The sequence below is a fragment of the Phoca vitulina genome, unplaced genomic scaffold, assembly GCF_004348235.1.
Source record: "Phoca vitulina isolate PV1807 unplaced genomic scaffold, GSC_HSeal_1.0 scaffold12, whole genome shotgun sequence".
Lineage (NCBI taxonomy): Eukaryota > Metazoa > Chordata > Mammalia > Carnivora > Phocidae > Phoca > Phoca vitulina.
The window spans coordinates 32,798,165-32,817,858 of NW_022589715.1; the positions used below are offsets into that span (position 1 = coordinate 32,798,165).

Here is a 19,694-nt window from a genome sequence, read left to right on the forward strand (position 1 = left end):
TATGCCAGGCTTCCTCCTAGCATGGCTGTTGGGTTAAATTATAAGGAATGATTTCTAATCCTTCCTTTAATTTTAAGATTTTAGTTAGATGCCCAACTGACTAAGCCACCTATGTGCCCCTCTAATCCTTTCTTTTAAGTGACTTTTATTATCACCATCTCTTTTTTTATTATTATTTAAAAAGAAATTCATTATATTAGTTTCCTATTGCTGCTGTAGCAAACTACTACAACCTCAGTGGATTAAAACAATCCAAATTTATCATCTTCTAGTTTTGTAGGTCAGAAGTCCAAAGTGGCTCTCATTGGGCTAAAATCAAGGTGTCAGGAAGGCCCCATTCCTTTTTTGGAGGCTCAAGGAGAGAACCCATTTTCTTACCTTTTCCAGCTTCTAGGAGTTGCCAGCATTTCTGGGCTCCTGGCCCCCTTCCATCTGCAATGCCTGGTGGAGTCTTTCTCATAGGGCACCATTCTCCTGTGCCTGCCCTGCCCCCTCCACATTTAAAGACTGCTGTGATTACATTGGGTCCACCTGGATCATCTAGGATAATCTCCCTTTCTCTGGGTCAGTTGTTTAACATCAGCTTCAACTTAATTCCCTTTTGTCATGTAACCTTACATATTCACAGACTCTGGGGATTAGGAGGCATATATTTCCTTAATAATACACATATATTTCCATGCTATTTAATATTTTGCTATATTCCATTTTGTAATGGCTATCTAGGATTCTACAATGTGGATGTACTATAATTTATTTAACTTAGTTAATTCTCTGTTGTAAGACACATAATTTATCGCTAACTTTTTTTTACAGCTAATAGCCCTGTGGCAAATATTCCTAAAGCTACATCTTTATACACATTCTTAGGATTCATTTCCTAAAGGTACCCCAAAGGCTGGGTACCAGTCATATCATTTGTCCTGCAAAGTGGGATGTTTTTGAGAATGGAAAGGGGTCAATCTTAAAAATTAACAGTAACTGGTAACTAACAATAAGCCAGGCCTGACATGGGCATGATATATATTGCCCACCTGGCCTCCTGAGATGTTTCACGGAGTGACCATCCCCGCAGCAGCCCCCAAGTACCCTTGCTCTGAGACCTTGCCGACAGTGCCAGTCCTCGTCCGGCCCCCAGTCGCATCTTCCTAAAACTGAGAACCACACAGCGGCAAATGCCCTTGTGACTCTCTCCAGACGGGCGGCCGTGGCAGGCCTGTTTCTTGCGGCAGGGGGAGGACAGCTAAGTCATTCTTGGCCCTCATTGCCAATGATTTTACTTCAGGTGAGTCTATCGTGGCTTCTGATGGAGGCACACTGCGTCAGCTTCAAGGCAGTGGTGACCGACCTCCGCTCCCTGTACAAAGGTGCGGGGACAGGCTCAGCTAGAAGAGGCACCTTCCCACAGAGCTCTCCCCAAGCCCAGGCAGGTGTCCCCGGGGAGCCCTACAACAAGACGTAATACGTCTTGAATTTGCTGAGCAAATTCACCAGACAAACTTGCCTGAGCAAGAGACACTGACCCTGAAGAGCCAAGGGCAAGAGCTCGAAGCTGCAGTCAGTTTCCTACACCGAGAGTGTTTCAAGGACCAAGTCACACTTTCTGATCAGAGCACTTCCTTTTGCATAGAACCCTCTGAAACCATCAACTGTCAAGAACACACCCAAATAAGGCAGCTGCTGAAACCATAAAAACTAAAAGACTAAATTCATTGTGAAGATGTTTCCTAACACTCAAGTGGGCACTTTTTTTTTTCTTTTTTGTATTTGCTTGTTTTGTTTTTAATTTTAGTAGAGGTTATTTGAATCAGGCCACCAAGACAACCAAATGCTCTCTGGGCAAAGACCCAGGCCCATGCACCAGGCTGCCTCACTGGGCTTCAGGAGACGGAAAACGGGCATCCTGAATGCGAACATGGAGACAAGATAGCAGGTCCTCAGACTTCTTGCCTCAGACATTTCTGACCTTTTGAGTCCAATAACCCAGAGGCCACTCAGGAGACGTTTGGATTCTCAATCCACGTCCACGTCCAAATGAGACGTTTGACTCATTCTTGTTGACTCGGGCTGGAAAAGCAAACCTAAATGGGCCCCAGTAGCAATCTAGTTTTGGAGCAGTTTCACTTGTAAGCAACTGGCTGGCTGCCTAGAGAGAACGTAAGCCTTCGGAAACAAGAACAAAAAAATGTTCCAGGTGACATTTAGTAAGCATACCTGCACACGGTGCTCTGTTGTCAAGCTGGAAAATGAGCAGAACACCCCAGCAAACGGTGCTCTGTTCATGAAATGAGCAAGAGGCCGAGCCGGCTAGCCTGGAATGGGGACTGGCCGGTCACCGGATGTCTAAAGCTGGGGCATTCTCTCCGAAAGAACTGCTCTTCTTAAATGTCAACTCTGATGTCTTAGTGCAGATGTTCAGTTGGAGATCTAGACTGTTTGATACAAGCAAAAGCAGAGTTGCGGGATCACCCATCAGCCACAAAAGGGAGCCCCAATAATTTGGAGGAAGAAAACACTGGGCCAGAAGGTGAAGTGTGTTGGATTCCTCACGTCAAAAATCAGCTTCTGTATTCAGAAGAATGGGAGCCAGAAGGCCCTGAATCCAAACCTAGAGCATGGCCTCCCACATGCTCTGTGGGCCTTGGGCAGGTGGATTTCTTGTCTTCTCTTTTTTTTAAGATTGATTTATTATTTTAGAGAGACAGCACACACGCATGCGCATGAGCACAAGCTCCGGGAGGGAGGGGCAGAGGGAGAGGGAGAGAGAGAATCACAAGCTGACTCCGCACTGAGCGCGGAGCCCGACTCGGGGCTCCATTCTAAGACCCTGGGATCATGACCTGAGCCAAAATCAAGAGTTGGTCACCTAACAGCCTGAGCCACCCAGGTGCCCCCGCCAGTGGAGTTCTATAAAGAGATCTTTGGATGCTAAAGACAGGGCTACCTAGCAAAGGGATAAATGTTCCATCTATTCTTAGATCCCAGGCCCGGGACCCCTCAGTTACCATGTGTGTCATCTGCTGTAGCTGCTTACCCTGGGGAGAAGACCCACACAGCTGGCTTTGGGCCTTTGTATCCTTTGCATTTATAATTCCCTTTCCCCTCAGATATCTGCTGTCCTACTCCCTCACATCACTCAGGCCTCTGCACCCGTGTCACCTGCTTATACAAGCTTTGCCTGATCAATTACCTGATCAGAAATACCCTTACAATCCCCCTGCCTGATTTCCCTTTGTCACACTTAATTACTATTCCCCATTACATGATATATTTAAGTGCCTAATATCTTGTCTCCCCAGTTAAAATGTAAGGCACAGAATGGAGACATTTGTATTTATAGCCAGGTCCCCAAGTCTCAGGACAGTGCCTGGCACATAATAAGAGTGCAATAAATATTTGTTGAATGAGTGAATGAGTCTTAAAGTTAGGGTTGATGCAAACACCAAACAGCCTGTCTTTCACCAGGCAGATGGGGACTCACCTGCGAGGTATGCGGGAGAGGAGCAGGGTTTGGAGTGGCTTGGGGGATCCGTTGGGGTGGGGAGAGTGCCAAGATCCACGGCTTGTGGCCCCACAGTTGCAGAAAGCACAGGCGGGCACAGCTCAGGGGCTTGCTCGTTGCTCACGTCCCTCCTGGTTTGACAGCAGCCCTCGCCAAACCCTGGCAGAGAACAGCCTGATTAGAACTGGAAAAGTCTAGAGGAATTATTTGACTGATGAGCAAACTGAGGTCCAGAGAGGCTTATGTGGCAGAGCTGGGGTTCACGCTCAGGTCTATCTGACACCCAGTCAACTCTTCTTTCTAAAATGCAACACTGCCGTCCCAACAGTGGGAGGAAAGAGTCTCGGGAAATCTGCTCTCTAAACCTTTAACCAGTGGATACTCTGAAGGTAGAAAGCAGACTCTAAACAATATTTCCTCTGAATTTTTACAACTCTCTATCAAATGACAACTCTGGACTTTCTATAACAGCATTGTTCAACAGAACTTTCTACAACGATGGAAATACTCTATTTCTGTGCTGTCCGATACAGGAACCCCTCGTCACATGGGGCTAGTGAGCATTTGTGGCTAGCGTGAGTGAGAAAGTGAATTTCTATTTTAAATTTGATGTCACTTAATTTACATTTAGGTATAAATTGCTGTATGTGGCTAGTGGCTACTGCTTTCAGACAGTACCATTCTAGAAGCTTGCATATAGAAGTCTTACTCTGGACTATGAAGAGGAGGGGCAGCTGGGAAGGAGAGATGGGGTGGGGAGAGCTGGGGGGAGAAAGAGAGAGAGACACACACACACACAGAGGGAGAGGGAGAGAAGGAAAAGCAGAGGGGGACGAGCGGGGGTGGAGAGGGAGAGAGGGAGGGAGAGGGAGGGAGAGAGACAGTGTGTGCGCCTGTCCTGGTTGTAATTTCTGCTCACAGCCACAAGATGACACCATTGCTCAGACTCTCTGCTCTGAAAAGCAAATCCCGCTGGTTTGGGATTCCCAGCTCTCCTCCCTCTCTTCCCCCGTCTCGGTCCATCTGTCTGTCTTGGGTCTTTCTTCTTCCCTCCCACCTCTTCTTCCCTCCTCCTCTCCCCTCCCCCAACCTTCTTCTTCAATCCTCACTTCATGACTCTCTGGTGGCCTTGAGCAAGACGATAGCAGACGACTTGTGCGAAGCTGGGAGCAACAAGGATCCCCTGAGACTGATACTTGGCTACAGGAAGGGCAGTGCTTGGCTCATTGGCCATGATGGGAAAGGCACTCTGGATCCTGCTGTAACTGCCCTGGACCCTGCCTGCGCCTTAGGAGGCCTTCAGAGACAAATCTTGTTCACTCACTCTGACCCATACCACTTTCTCCCCACCAACTGCCCCCCCAACACACACACACACACACACACACACACACACACACACATCTTGGAAGCTCCTGCCCTCGGATCCAGTCCCAGAGGTCATCACCGGAATGTCTCCAGAGAAACTATAAATGCAGAGAGAATGTCCCCTAGTGAGGGTTCTGAGGTCTCCTTTGTTATTTTAGCCTAAGGACAAAGCAGCCAGTGCCTGGGGATGGTGGGTGGAGCTTGCAGTATTTTTCTAAGATTTTTGCAGTTGGGGAATCAGTCCCCAGGGACGGGGCAGGGCTGTGGGCTAATTCCAGTACAGTAGGATCAGGGCTCTGAAAACACAGAGGAAACTTCAAAGCTCTTCCGGGAATCTGAATGGGAAGGGGCCCTGCGGAAGGTGGATGTCAGCTTTGCACGAACCGCCCTCTTGCTCTGAGCTGGGCCTGCCGATCTTCAAACACCTCCAGACTGTCACCGCTCAGCCTCAGCAGACTCAGGATTCACCAGGGCCCTGAAGGCAAACACAAGGAGGGCAGGGCCCCCCAAGTTGGGGTCTGGCTCTAACTGTTCTCTGGCCTTAAGAGCTGAGGCCGATTTCATCTCTGCAAACTGAGACTGTCACCGCAGAAACACCCACACCAGTCCTGCCTCCTCCCCAAACCTGGTTGAACTCTGACACAGCTCCTTTGCAGGGAGTGATCAGAATTACGAATGCCAGAAGGTCATTTGAGGTAATAATTAGGACAATCATTAATTTCTGAGGTCTAAGTGACTCATTTATCCCTGATATGCACAGGGATCAAAGGAGGCTATTTATAGCTTAGAAACAAACCTCCCATTCTTTCCCTTGCTATAATAAATAATAAAAAGCTCCCAGGCCTCCTTCCTTACCCATCTCTTTCTTGCTGGTCCTTTCTTAACTGTCCCCATACAAAAACCAACCCGCCTCTCCCTTCTCTCTACTCTTGCTCTTTCCTCTTTAAGAGCCACCACAGGTCCAGCTACTCCACCCGGCTCTGAGAGTCTTGGCTGCAGCCCTGCTGCGGAGTCAGTGGGGCTGATCCCTCTGTCCCCAGGGAGGCATCGGGTGGGCTCTCCTTGGAAACTTACCTCATCTTTGCCTCCGTATGTAGATCAGTGCTAGATTCAGACTGCCTGGGCAGGCTACCAACCTGGCCCTGTCAACTTATTAGCTGTGTGACCTTGGGCAAGTTACTTAACCTTGTCAAGCCTCAGTTTCCCAATCTGTGAAATAGGGATGATAATCGCCTCTAAGGCTGGCTTAGGAGAATTACAGAAGATAAAATATATAAAATGCCTAGCACAGAGCCTGGTACAAAATAATGTCAACTACATTTGTCAATACCTCAAAATCCGTATTTTATTTTCAAGAACTTGTAGCAGCTATGCAAACTGTATCTTTCATGTTCTGTTGTGGCCTCTAAGAGATGAAGTGAGGATGCACGGAGCCCCAGGGGGGGCCCAGAGAGCCCCACCGTAACAGGAATCTGATCGTTGTATGTGTGTATGCAGGGGCGGGGTTCTTCAGCCTTAAGGATATTGTGAGATGGGCCCAGGTCAGTTTCTCAACCTCTGCACTATTGACATTTTGGTCGAGGTAATCTTCTGTTGTGAGGTGTCATCCTATGCATTTTAGAATGTTTAGCAGCATCTCAGGCCTCTTCTCTCTCGGTGCCAGTAGTAGCCTTCTAGTCGAGACAATCAGAAATGTCTTAGACATCACCACATGTCCCCTGGGAGGCAAAATTGCCCTTGGTTGAGAACCACTGGTCTAGGCAGATGGGCAAGTGTGGAGACCTCCCCGCAGGTACCCGGTGGAGCTAAGGTGAGGAGACAGGAAGGAGCACAAGCAGAGAAGAGACTCACCTGCCCAAGACAGTGCTCAGGCCGACCTTCAGGGTTGAGGACAGAGGTTAGCCTTGGAAGATGAACACCCCCATGGTTTTCCCTAGTAAGAATGGGCCTGGCTTATTCAGGACACAGTGCCCTGCTTGGATGTGTACCTCTGGATTGCCCACAGTCAGAACTCAGATACATAACCCTGTCCAGTCCCAGGAGCTCTGGCCAAGCAACAGTGCCCCAGAGGCCCAGAATGCTCACTGAATAGACATTGGGTCAATTCTCATCTTCGAGCTGAGCACCACCTGAGTGTGACTCCCTACTCTGCTACTCACTCACCGTGTGACCTTGGGCAAATTGCTCAACATCTCTGGGCCTTAGGATCTGTATCTGTAAAATGACAACAACAAGAGCATTTACCTCATAGGGTCATTAGGAGGATTAAATGACTTAATATTTGTGAAGTACTTAGAACAGAATCTGGCACATGGCAAGTACTCAGCATTTGTTAAATAAGTCCAAACCCAAAAGGAAGCCACTACAGACCAGGAGACAGGGGCCTCTCTAAGTCAGAAGTTGCCCCTGCTGTGACGTCAGGCCCAGCAGTTGCGTTTCTGTGGGCGCCTGGCCATCTGCACCAGGGCTGAAGGGGTTGTGAATCCCTGGGGCATCCCCCCCCCCACAGAGGTGGTTGCTCTTAAAGTTAAGTTCCTTTGACCAGACCAAAAACTCAGTGCGGAGGGCTTCAAAACTTCCCATTTGACAGCCCCTGGGGATTTCTTTGATTTGAGAGTGTTGGGAGGAAAACCTTTTCCTCTACCAGCTTAGGTTTGAGGGGTGGGAGTAGGGAGCAGATTAATAGGAGAACAGATGATGTGTGTGCACACACTGAGTGCAGGAGCACCGAGTAATGGGTAACTCACTGAAAAACCAGAGGTAAGGGTGTATATACCAATTTAACAAAAGGGGGGTGGGGGTTAGAGCTTCAAAGTATGGAAGGTTCTGATGAGGCTGGCTTACACGAATTTCTTTGGGGATGTCCCTGTGCCCCACATCAGTGCCTCCCTGACTGAGGCCTCCCTGGAGGGGTGGGGACGGTAGCTGGTTCTCCGAAAGCTCTATGCTAGTCAGATAAGGGAAAGTCCAGATGAGGTTTCTGTGCATCAGCTGTTGAGTTATTGGTCCCTTCAAGGGAAGTACCTGGGGAGGGAGAAGGAGTGAGGGAAGGAATCAGGGTGAGTGGATGTGGCCTTTTGGGAGCCCTAAAGCTTCTGCCTATCAGAGGAGGCAAAACCCTAGTCAGGAAGCCTCCCCAAACACAAGCAGGAAAAGCCACTCAAAATTGCCAACTGCACTGTGTTATCTATCACTAGGCAACAAATTACCCTAAAACATCATGGCTTAAACAATAAACGTTTATCAACTCTAACAGTATCCAAGAGTCAGGAACTTGGAAGCAGCTTAGCTGGGTGCTTCTGGCACAAGGTCTCTCAGGAGGTTGTGATCAATATGTCAAGTGGGGCTGCTGTCATCCGAAGGCTTGGCTGGGGCTGTAGGATCTGCATCTAAGATGCCTCCTCTCATGGTGTTGGCAGGAGACCTCAGTTACTCACTGCATGAACCTGTGATAGGGCTGCTTGTGTGTCTTTATGACATGGCACTAGCTTCCTCCAGAGTGAGCAGCCCAAGACAGAAAGGAATGCAGAAGTATAATGTCTTTATTGAGCTGGGCTTAAAGGAATGTACTGTCACTTCCATTGTATTCTGTTGATCATACAGATCAACCCTGATGCAATGTGGGACACTACACCCACCCACAAGGCCATGACAACCAGGAGATGGGGATCATTGGGCGCCATCTTAGAGGCCATCTACCCCACCGCCCCAGAAGAAGATTCACCTGGGCACTGGCCCAGATGTCAGCCCAGCTTAGATACACCCTTCCAGAAGCCTCTCAGATGAAAATCCAGTACACCAGGGTGGGATTTGGTGCTGCTACCCCCTGCCTTACTCTGCCTCCTCACTGAAAAGCATCCCCACTCAGAATTGGGTCACGAGTCATCCCCATGGTGGAGCAAAGACTACATGTAAGACACTGGGTGGGAGATACACAGGGCTCATGGGCCCCTCTCTGAGTCAAGACTGGGAAATAAAGCCTTCACATGAAAATAATAATGATGATGATGATGATGATAATAATAAGGAAACATGCAATTTTTTAATTATAAGATGTTGGCCCAAGAATATAGAGGAGGAGACATGATGGGGCTGAGGCAGTTCTACAGACTTCAGGGAGGAGATAGGACATGAGTTAAGTCCTGTCACCCGAGACCCTTCCTGAGTCCCAAGCCAAGATATGGGTAACTACTGATAGTTTCCCACTGCTTCCTGCTGTTTCATGCCTCCCAGCTACTGCATATGCTCTTCCCTCCAGCAGGAATACCTTTCCCCCAATCTTCCCCTTCTTATTAACTCCATTTCTCCTTTCAGACTCAGCTTAAGGAGCACTGTCTGCAATAAGCCATTCCTGATACCCTCTCATCTGATGTAGCTGTCCTCCTCTGTGGTCTCAAAGCATCCTTACCTCCCACAGATCTCTATCATGCTTGACCCCACTCACCACTTGCTCCCCACTAGACTTGAATCATCTTGAGGGCAGGAAACAATGTCAGATTCATATCATATGGTGCCTAGCACAGTGCCTCACGCATATTCATACTGAATATAGGTTTGTAAAAGGAGGAGGGTGGGCAAGAGGAAGAGAGAGAAGGAGGATGGGCTCAGGAGATAGCAATAACGCATCATCTTTCCTCCTCCCCTTCACTCCCAAGAGTGGGGCTTCAAGCAATATCAGAGCTGTTGGCCAGCACCACTCTCCTCTGTCCCTCCACAGCCCAACCAAGGTAAGCTGGACAGTTCTAGTCTCTATCATACAACACGTTGTTTGAGAAATAGCTTTCAGTATTGAAGGCTTGCAAAAAGGGAGGAGCTGCAGGAGTATTTGTTCCCAGGATTATCTTGACCTTACTGGAGGAGTTTGAGACTATCCACAGGTGGAAAGCACCTCATGGTGACAATCCCTGGTGACCCACCAGGTTCCCTGAGAGCAGCCAGCAGTGCTTCCAGGAGGTGAATGTCTGTGATTAAGTGACTCGAGGCCATAACAGCGTGACCCCAGAATGAGATCAGCTGTTGGAGAGAATCACAGGGGACTGAAGGTTTGGGGACACCTGACGTCCCCTGGAGTAGTCCAAGGCCATTCTCTGGCCCCACTCTACCTAGACCCCTAAGTGATAGCTCTCTCTGCTTCCCCTGGGCACATTCCAGTTATTCATAGCCACTCCCTCACATGCTCTTTCCACATGCATCAGGTTAATATTTTAAATATTAACTGATGTTTTGTTTTGGTTTGGTTTGGTTTTCTGTTTGCTGAAACACCATGTGCTGAGAATGAATTAGCCATACTCCTTGGTTCAAGGCACACCATCTTTATTAGCATATGCAGGGCTCACTTTTATTTTACTTTTTTTTCCTCCCCTTTGTCCCATCCCCAGCCTCATTTTTCTCCTCTTACCATTGCTGTCATTCTGTGTCCTGCCAATCCATATTACTATTTGTATCCAGACCCAGTATTGGTATTATTTTGTGTGTATTTTTTAAAAATACACTGAAGCAGTCTTTATATATATATATCATTCTCTTCTCACTCTTGTTCAGTCAAGATGATGAGATTTTGAGATGGCTCCAAGTTGATATGAGTAAACATAGACCAGAGCATTTATCTGTTGAATAGTACTCATCATTTCATATAACATTTTATTTATCTGCTTTCCCATTAATAAATTTCTAGGTGTTTCCAAATCCTCACTATTACAAATGATTCTATAAGAACATATTCACATGTGTTTCTGTGGGGCCTTGGGCAAGAGTTTCTCTGGCTCAGCCTCCAGGAGAGCCGGGTTCTAGGATCTACCTGTATTGGTTCACTTAACAGTTCCAAACCACTTCCCAGAGAGTTTTACCAGTTAACATTCCCATGAGACTTTGTTTTCCTTTACCTTTGGCAGCACTTGATATTATCCAACCTTTTAATATTTGCCAGTGTGATGTATATAAGACCTATATCTACACTGTAACCAAATTTTCCCCATTTTTTCCTTTCCATCCCCATCTGTTGTTTCCCCATTCAGTGTCAGGTTCTCACTCCCTCAAGGAAGGGAGGTAATGACCAAAAGCAGAAGATGGGGAGGAGGGACGAGTGTTTCCTTCTGGCTTTTGAGTTTCAAAATCCTAGACTCAGTGGAGGACCAAGAAGGATTCATAGCACAGAAAAGGGATTTCGGGGAAAAACATCATGAAAAGGAGAGAAAAAACAGGCATCCCCTTTGGCCCAGCCCCACTTGAACAACAGGCAGTGTGCTGGGTGAGGAAGAGTGTTGGAAGGAAAGTTCCTACGGGTTGGGTTGCGGATCAGAACACTGATGGCTGAGTCAGGTATCATAAACACAGCAAGTGAGCCAGGTTTAAGATCAATGGGGAGTGGCGGGGACTGTGTTTCCCTGGATGCCACCTTCCTCTAACACTTCTCAACTCTGGCTGCAATATGGAGGTCTACCCTCGTGTTACCAGATCTTTCCATTTTTTCAAGAGAATCCAAAACCAGATTTTTTTATGGGGAAGCTCCCCTTAAAAAAATGTTACTATGGAAAACTTCAAACATATTTAAAAATAAACAAATTAGTTTAATGAACTTCCTTGTACTTATCATCAAGTTTCCATAATGGCTAATTTTGTTTCATCTATAACCCTACCCACTTCCCCCATCTTCAATTATTTTGCAGTAAATCCTAGACACACCATTTTCTTTGTATAGATAAGGACTCACGTTTCTAACTATAACACAATATCATAACTAAACAAAACCCCAATAATTTCACATCAAATAATAGCCTGTCAGTGTGAAAATTCACAATTTTCTCATGAAGGTCATAAATGTTTATTTTCTATTACTTTATTTTTTACAGTTTGTCTGAAACAGGATCCAAAGTACATGCATTGCAAGTGATTGGTGTTTTTAAGTTTCTTTTCATCTACAGGTTTGATCCTCATCTTTTTGTCCCTTGCAATGTATTTGTTAAAGAAGCCAAGTCTTTTGTCATACAATTTCCTACAGTCTGGGTTTTGCTGGGGTCATTTAACGTGCTTCTGTTTTCTGCATTTCCTGCTAACTGGTAGTTGGATCTAAAAGCTAAAGCTCTACTTCAAAAAAAAAAAAATGTTCATAATCTTTTCAAAAGAATCTTTAAATACTGTCTGAGCCAGAGAAAATACCTGCTGGACTGGATTTGACCTGTGTGCTACTAATTTGCCTCCTCTGGCTTAGATGTTAGTGATCACGGATAAAAGGATTCAGGGGTCTCTGTGCTGAGCCGAGCCCCAAGGAAAGAGCAACATCCCAAATGAACGTGTAGGATCTGCGAACACCAGGCCCTGTGGCTCACTTTCCAGAGAGAATCCCAGTCAGAGAGGTAGCAAAACTCCAGAGAAGGGAGGAGGGTGTGCAGCTTGTTGAGGCCTGGCGGAGGGATTTTGCCAGCACTCAGACGCAGCACAGAGGTAGAGAGATGCCCGGTCCTGAGGGACCCTGCATCTCCACAGCAACGAAGGAGCATCTGCCCTGCTCCACCCCCATGCCACGGGAAGTCCTCCAGAACTAGACAACCCAGGGAAAAGGGGGCGAATTCCAAATGGCTAGGTTGAAGATCGGGATGCCTTGATTGGAATGGGAGGCTGTATTAGAAGTCCAGTTGTATTAAGGAAAACAGAGAAGTTTAGGTTTCTTCGACCCTTGAGTTTGCAGACTGAGATTTGTACCCACCACACATGGGAGCCTCTGGGGACCCATTAAAAACCCCCTAGCAACACACCTCAGAGTCGAGCATTTGGGGGCAGTGGTCTCTTTTCTGTGAGAGAACTGGACAGAGGAGAACGCTCAGAGACCACTATTGATTCTGGAAATTCTCCTTTCCTTCTGTTTGATTTTGATGGAAATATTCATCTAACTTTCTGGATTTTGTCTTTTTAAGAAACATTTGAGTGCGCTTCATAATTAATTTACTAATGGATTGTATTTTTGAATCTGAACTGAGGCTTTTGTTTTTAGTAGAAGAATTATGACTACATTCATTTACCATTATGTTTAGTCATTTCCTGGGTTCATATTTTGTTTCAATTTTTATATTTCCTTGCCTCTTTTCCATTATGTCTCTTGTTTATTTGTACCTTGCAAGTAAGTATGTATGGTAAGTCATATTTTTTTTCAGCAGTAATGGGCAATTAACTTAATGAAAAAAAAATCAAACTTATAGAAAGTGAGATCAGACCTGTAGTTACCAGAGGTGGGATGTGGGGGTGGGGGAGTTGGAGGAAGGTGGTCAAAAGGTACAAACTTCCAGTCATAAGAGAAATAAGCACTAGGATGTAATGTACAACACGATGACTAGAGCTAACACTGCTGTAAGACATATAAGAAAGTTGTTAAGAGGGTAAATCCTAAGAGTTCTCATCACCAGGAGAAAATTGTTTTCTTTTTTTTTTCTTTTCTTTTTACTGTATTTACAGAGGAGGATGGATATTAGCTGAACCCATTGTGGCAATCATTTCACAATATATGTAAATCAAACCATCATGCTGTACACTTTAAGCTTATAGTGATGTGTGTCAATTATTTCTCAATAAAACTGGGAAAAAAAGAAATAAGGAGAAAATTCCATTCCTTTATGGCTGATTTTTAAAAAGATTTTATTTATTTATTTGACAGAGAGGGAGAGAGAGAATCTGAAGCAGACTCCATGCTGAGCACAGAGCCCGAGGTGGGGCTCAGTCCCACGATCATGAGATCATGACCTGAGCCCAAACCAAGAGTCAGACACTTAACCAACTGAGCCACCCAGGCGCCCCCTTTATGGCTAATTTCTTAAGCTAGTTGACTGATGCTTGTTTTGACCATTCTTTAAAGATTATTTATTTATTTATTTATTTGAGAGAGAGAATGAGGGACAGAGAGCATGAGAGGGAGGAGGGTCAGAGGGAGAAGCAGACTCCCTGCTGAGCAGGGAGCCCGATGCGGGACTCGATCCCGGGACTCCAGGATCATGACCTGAGCCGAAGGCAGTCGCTTAACCAACTGAGCCACCCAGGCGCCCCTTGACCATTCTTTAGAGTGCTTTATGGTGTACTTTAAGTGTATGTATAACATGTCCTTTCCTCATAGTAACTGATTTCTCTCAAAGGCCAGTTATTAAATGTCTTAATATTTGTGGGAGATTAAGTTTGGATCCAGGATCATAGGAAGTTCACGCATCACGGGTAGATAAAGACGTGAAGTTAAGTTTTGTTTCCCAGAAATCCACATTCTCCAGATCTATCTAGGAAATCAGCTGAATATGTATGAAACTACATGATCATATGATTTACATTCCTCCATCTAGTCCAGAGAATAGTGTCTGTCCGATCTCTTGCTAAAACACGATACATTGTAATTTGCTATTCTCTGTATCTACTAATTTAGTTATTCTGTTAAAATGGAAATCTGGCTAGTTGGCTATCCATTCATTTATTTCTTCATTCAATTATACTTTCTAAAGATAGATAATAAGAAAAACAAACAAAAAACACTTTCTTTTCTATATTTAGTCCTAACAACACTCAGAACTTTTAACTCTGAGAAATTTTTTTTTTTTTGCTTTTCACTGCCTACCAAATAAAAGCAAAAAGTATTCAAAAGAATGAGAAAGATCATCATAGAATGGAAAGGATATGTTTAATAATAAAGTGTTGGGGCCCCTGGGTGGCTCAGTTGTTAAGCGTCTGCCTTCAGCTCAGGTCATTATCCCAGGGTCCTGGGATCAAGCCCCGCATCGGGCTCCCTGCTCGCTCAGCGGGAAGTCTGCTTCTCCCTCTCCCACTCCCCCTGCTTATGTTCCCTCTCTTGCTGCCTCTCTCTCGCTGTCAATAAATAAAATCTTTTTAAAAAATAAAATAATAATAATAAAGTATTAGGGGCTTTGAGCACATATGACCCCAATATATCGTTGCAAAATAAGTAAAGCAAAAATGGGCATAAAAACAAGGAAATTTCATTCCGGAAAACACAATTGTAGTAAGAGATCTTGCTGTTCTACCCTCAGCTAGGCTTGAATTCAGTTGCTCAACAGAAATGTAAAAATGGCAGCTGAATCGAATGGAATATTTTCCCCAAATAACAAGAAGTCTGGCACGAGGCCTCCAGGGCCAATGCAGAGGCGGTGGAAGTGATCAAATATCCAGGCTCCTCCTAACTTCATGCTTTGCTACAGCATGCTGTTCTTGACCTTGAAGTGTAGCAGAATACGCCACTCTGGCGCAAAGATTATTTTCAGCTAAAGGCAATTGAGAAGTAAATATAAGAAAAGTCCTCTGCCCTCCCCCTACTTGCCTAAAACCAGGACATAAATTTGCAAAGGTGTCCCCTCTACCACAAGGACAGAAGTTAATCACTGGAGACAACTTAAACCCTAACCCGCCTAGAGACAGCACCAGAGGAATCTATGTAACAACCTTAGTGACTAGCCCTTATCTTCCATTACTTTCCCTCATATGTTTACCTTCACACAGTTTGCCGCCCTAGAAACTCAGTCCTCTTCCTTCCTCTTGTCACTTCTCTAAAAATTTATTGTTCTTTTCTTGAGATGTTATAAAGACCAAGTTGTAACTACCTCTTTGAATTACTCATCTCTGAGTACTCCCATGTGTATGCACGATGCACGTGCTAATAAACTTCTGATAGTTTTCTCTTGTGCCTCTGTCTTTTGTCAAATTTACTGTGCCCCAGCTGCAGAACCTAGGAAGTAGAAGGAAGAAGAAAGTTTTTTTCTCCTCTACAACCTCAGTATGTAAGATGGCCCCTGTGCCTCCAGCCATTGATTCTGCCTTCCAGGCAGGAAGAAGGGGAAGGACTGAGGGTCGAAGTCATGTGCCAGCCGAACTAGTCTCTCTTAATTAGGAAAGCAACAGCTTTTCTGGAAATTCCACCCAATAGCTTCTCTTTTACAGCTCACTGGGCCTCAGCTAGGTCACATGGCCAGTACCGGCTGCGGGTGAGGTAGTATTTTTACCTGCGTGCATTGCCATCCTGAACAAAATTAGTTATCTTAGTAAGGAAAATATAGAAAATGTATATCAGATTACATACCAAGTAGCATCTGTCCCACACATATCAATGAACAGTTTGAATGTTTGTGTCCCCCCCACCCCAAAATTCATATGCTGAAGCTCTAGCCCCCAGTCGGATGGTATTTGGAGGTGGGACCTTTGGGAGGTTATTGGATTTAGGTGAGATCATGAGAGTGGAATCCTCAGGTTGGGATTAGTGCCCTTATAAAAAGAGGAAGAGAGTGAGCTCTCTTTCCATGAGCACTTGCCAAGGAAAGGCCATGTGAACACACAGTGAGCTGTGTCTGCAAGGCAGAAAGCGGTCCTCACCAGACACTGAATCTGCTGCCATCTTGATCTTGGACTTCCCAGCCTCCAGATCTGTGAGAATTAAATGTCTGTTGTTCAAACCACCCAGTCTATGGTATTTTATTATAGCAACCTGAGCTAAGACAACCAGCAAAAAGCAAATAAGGAAAGACAGTACAGTGGAGACATTCCGAATATAAAAGCAGAAACACCTAGTCTAGCCCTAGCTCTACCACTTGCTCACTGTAGGACTCTGGGAAAGTTTACTCAACATTCCAAGCCTTGCATTTCCAGAGTACACAAGGGCAACATTAATGATGCCTACTTCACAGGACTGTTGCAAAGGTTCTATTGGTTGCCCCAGTCCACTGTCTGGTACAGAGTTTGAGCTCAGTTAATAGTAGTCGGTATGCATGTCTACTCAGGCTTGTACAGCTCTCAGGAGCTGTGCCCGCTCTATTTAAAATGAATTCAGACTTAACTTTCTAAAGCACTCCAGTTAAGTCAATACATATTTACAAAAGGCCCGCCGTGTGCCTGGAATCGGGGAAGTCCAGGTAGACCAGGCATGGTTTCCATCTTGGGGAATGTGGCAGACACTGCTAGCTGCCCACCCGCTATCTAGTCTCCCCTTCTCCCTTAGGAACAGATGACTTTGATTTTGTTCAGGGTACTAATGCACCCAGCTAAAGGATGACATTTCCCAGCTTTCCTTGCAGTTAGGACTGGTCATGTGACCTACAGCCAAAGAATGGAAATGGAAATGTGAAGCTTGCAGAAAGACTTCCGCAGGGAGTTGATTCAGCTGGAAGGTGAGCTTTTTGTCCTTTTCCTCTTTGTATTCCTGTTCCAGGAATGCAGATATGGTGGCTGAGCTCCAACAGTCAATTCTGAGACTGGTAGAGAAGAAAGAGAGAAGGAATGTGGGTGCCCAATGACTCTGTGAAGCCACTATTCCGGCCCTGGGCTGCCAGATATCTTAGAAAGAGAATCCTTAGCTCTGTAAGTTACTGTTATTAGAATTTTCTGCTGTACGCAGCCAACCCAAATCCTACATAGTATCAGGATTTTCAGTGAGATCCATACCTCTCTCTCTATTCCCTCTTTGACTTCTCTGCTTGCTTACAGTTGGATGCCTGCCTCGTTGTGCAGGTGACACACTGTTTCTCTGGATCTCTGGCCTTTCATACCAGCTATTATCTTAACTATTTCAGAAACTTATAAGTTGTTTGAGTGGTGCCCTTCTTAGCTCTGCCTGGAACCGGTGTCCCCCTAGTAACTGCACTCATGGATGTTCCTCAACCCTTAGTTTGGACCTTAAGGCTGTCCCAGCTGAGAAAAAGTATTTTGAGGTAGAGTTAATGGATAACTTGTACTATATATGATTTCCAACTGTCCACAGCAATTGTCCATATGGTCTCCTGTATCACATCTACCAGGCCACAAACATCATCTCAACTAGTTCAAAAAGATCAGAAATGATACATGCTAAGTTCTCTGGCCACAATAAAATGAAATATAAAGCAACAACCAAATAAAAAGAAACCAACTACTTGGATATTTAAAAATTCTTACTGAGTCAACAATTGAATCGGAAAGGAACTCAAGAACACCAAAGGAGTTCATTCAGAAGACAATAATGATTAAAATATACCACAGTAACCTCTGTGGAATGTGTTCAAAGCAGTACTTTCAGGAAATTTTATGATTTAAAGTGCTCTCTTTTTTGGTGGTTGATAAAAAGAGAACATTTTATAAATAATTCAACTGAAGATATTAGAAAGGAATAGGAAGACAGGCCAAACTAAAGAGGGGAAAAAAATAGGGGCATCTCAGTGGTTCAGTCAGTTAAGTGTCCGACTCTTAGTTTCAGCTCAGGTCATGATCTCAGGGTTGTGGGATCAAACCCTGCACTGGGCCTCCACTCGGGCCCCGACATAGCACCCCACCTCAGGCTCCAGCTCTGTGCTTAGTGCAGAATCTACTTGGGATTTTGTCCCTTTCCGTCTCCTTCCCTCTCTGCCCCTGTCCCTGCTCCCACGTGTGTGTGCATGCTGTCTAAAATAAATAAAAATCTTAAAAAAAAAAAAGGGGGAAAAAGTATGATAAAAACAGCAGGAAATAATTTTGAAAATGAAAAATAATTTCAATGGGCTCAATAAATAAAACCAAAAGCCAAGTATTTAAGAGTAAAGCTATAATTCAATAACATTTGAAATGCCCTTTGCCTCTCCCTCTGCTGCTTCCCCTACTTGTGCTCTCTCATTCTCACTTTCTTAATAAAATCTTTAAAAAAATTTTTAAAATATAAATTAGAACATAAAAATATATGCTAATAACATTTGAACATACAAATGAAAAGAAGAACTTTTTTATAATATAAAACTCCAAACTTAATCTAATATATATTAAAATAATAACTTGAGAAGGGGGAAGACATATGGAAAGTTATTCAACTAGAAGTGTCCAGGTACATATATACATGTGTTAGTTTTTTATTGCTGTGTAATTACCACAAACTCACTGGCCTAAATCAACACAGATTTATTATCTTACAGTTTCCCTGGCTCGGGAGTCTGGGTGCATTAGCTGCGCCCATGGCTGAGAGTTTCCTGGGTGACACTCAAGGTGTTGGCTGTACCATGTTCTCATATGGAGGCTTGACTGAGGAAAAATCGACTTCCAAGCTCATTGGTTGTTGGCAGAATTCATTTCCTAGTGGCTGTATGACTGAGGGCCCTGCTTCTCACTGACTGTTGGCTATCCTCAGGTCCTACGGCCACCTGCAGTTCCCTCCCATGTGGCCCTCTCCATAGGTAGTTCACAACATGGCAATTTGCTTCTTCAAGGCAAGAAAATCTTCCCAGTCTGCTTAGACAGTCTCTATGATGAATGTGATCAAATACTGGTATCTCATCACCTTAGCCATGGCATATTGGTTAGAAGCAAATCAGAGGTTCCACTGGCATTTAATGGGAGAGGATTGATTGATTATCCAGGAGGATTACTCATTGGAAATCACCTTCGGTGCATCCACCACAATATGGGTGAATGCTAAACCCTCTAAAACTTTCAGAGGATCATTACTTACCTTGAAAAGTGGCAAGCAGAAGTTCTGTCTCTTTAAGACAAGGCTGAAGATCCAAAAGAGGCATGTGTGGGGGCAAAATAAACCTTCAAGAACAAAGCCTCAGACTCTCATCCTTATGCACACATTGCTATATCCCAATCTACAGCTCAGCTTGTCACTCCAACCTCTGCTCTACACTTCTTTTCCTTCAATTTAAACCCAGCTACTGTACTGTCAGTCCTTGGCTTTACTTTCTTGGTTTGACAAGGAGCTGCCTCAATGGAGTCTTGCTCTCTCCCTGGCGGTCATGCTCTCCTGCTAAGGCTGTATGTGCAATACATTCCGCTTTAGGGATCTAGTGACTTTTTAGGCCCTTGCCCTTTGGTCTCCTCTCCTGTCTTATAAGCTGCCCTGGTAAAACTGTTACAG

At 45.0% G+C, this 19,694-nt stretch overlaps 1 protein-coding gene across 3 annotated transcripts in view; it reads right to left on the bottom strand.

The window, feature by feature from the left end:
- Positions 1 to 19,694, bottom strand: part of LOC116636255 — a 103,474-nt gene that overhangs the window by 22,673 nt on the left and 61,107 nt on the right. For all 3 annotated transcript variants that reach the window (XR_004300301.1, XR_004300300.1, XM_032410887.1), the window contains exon 2: positions 3,482 to 3,661. Coding sequence is in view for 1 of the 3 variants with exons in the window: in XM_032410887.1 (XP_032266778.1) it covers positions 3,482 to 3,661 (180 nt within the window). In the remaining 2 variants the exon portion in view is untranslated. The remainder of the gene's footprint in view (positions 1 to 3,481; positions 3,662 to 19,694) is intronic.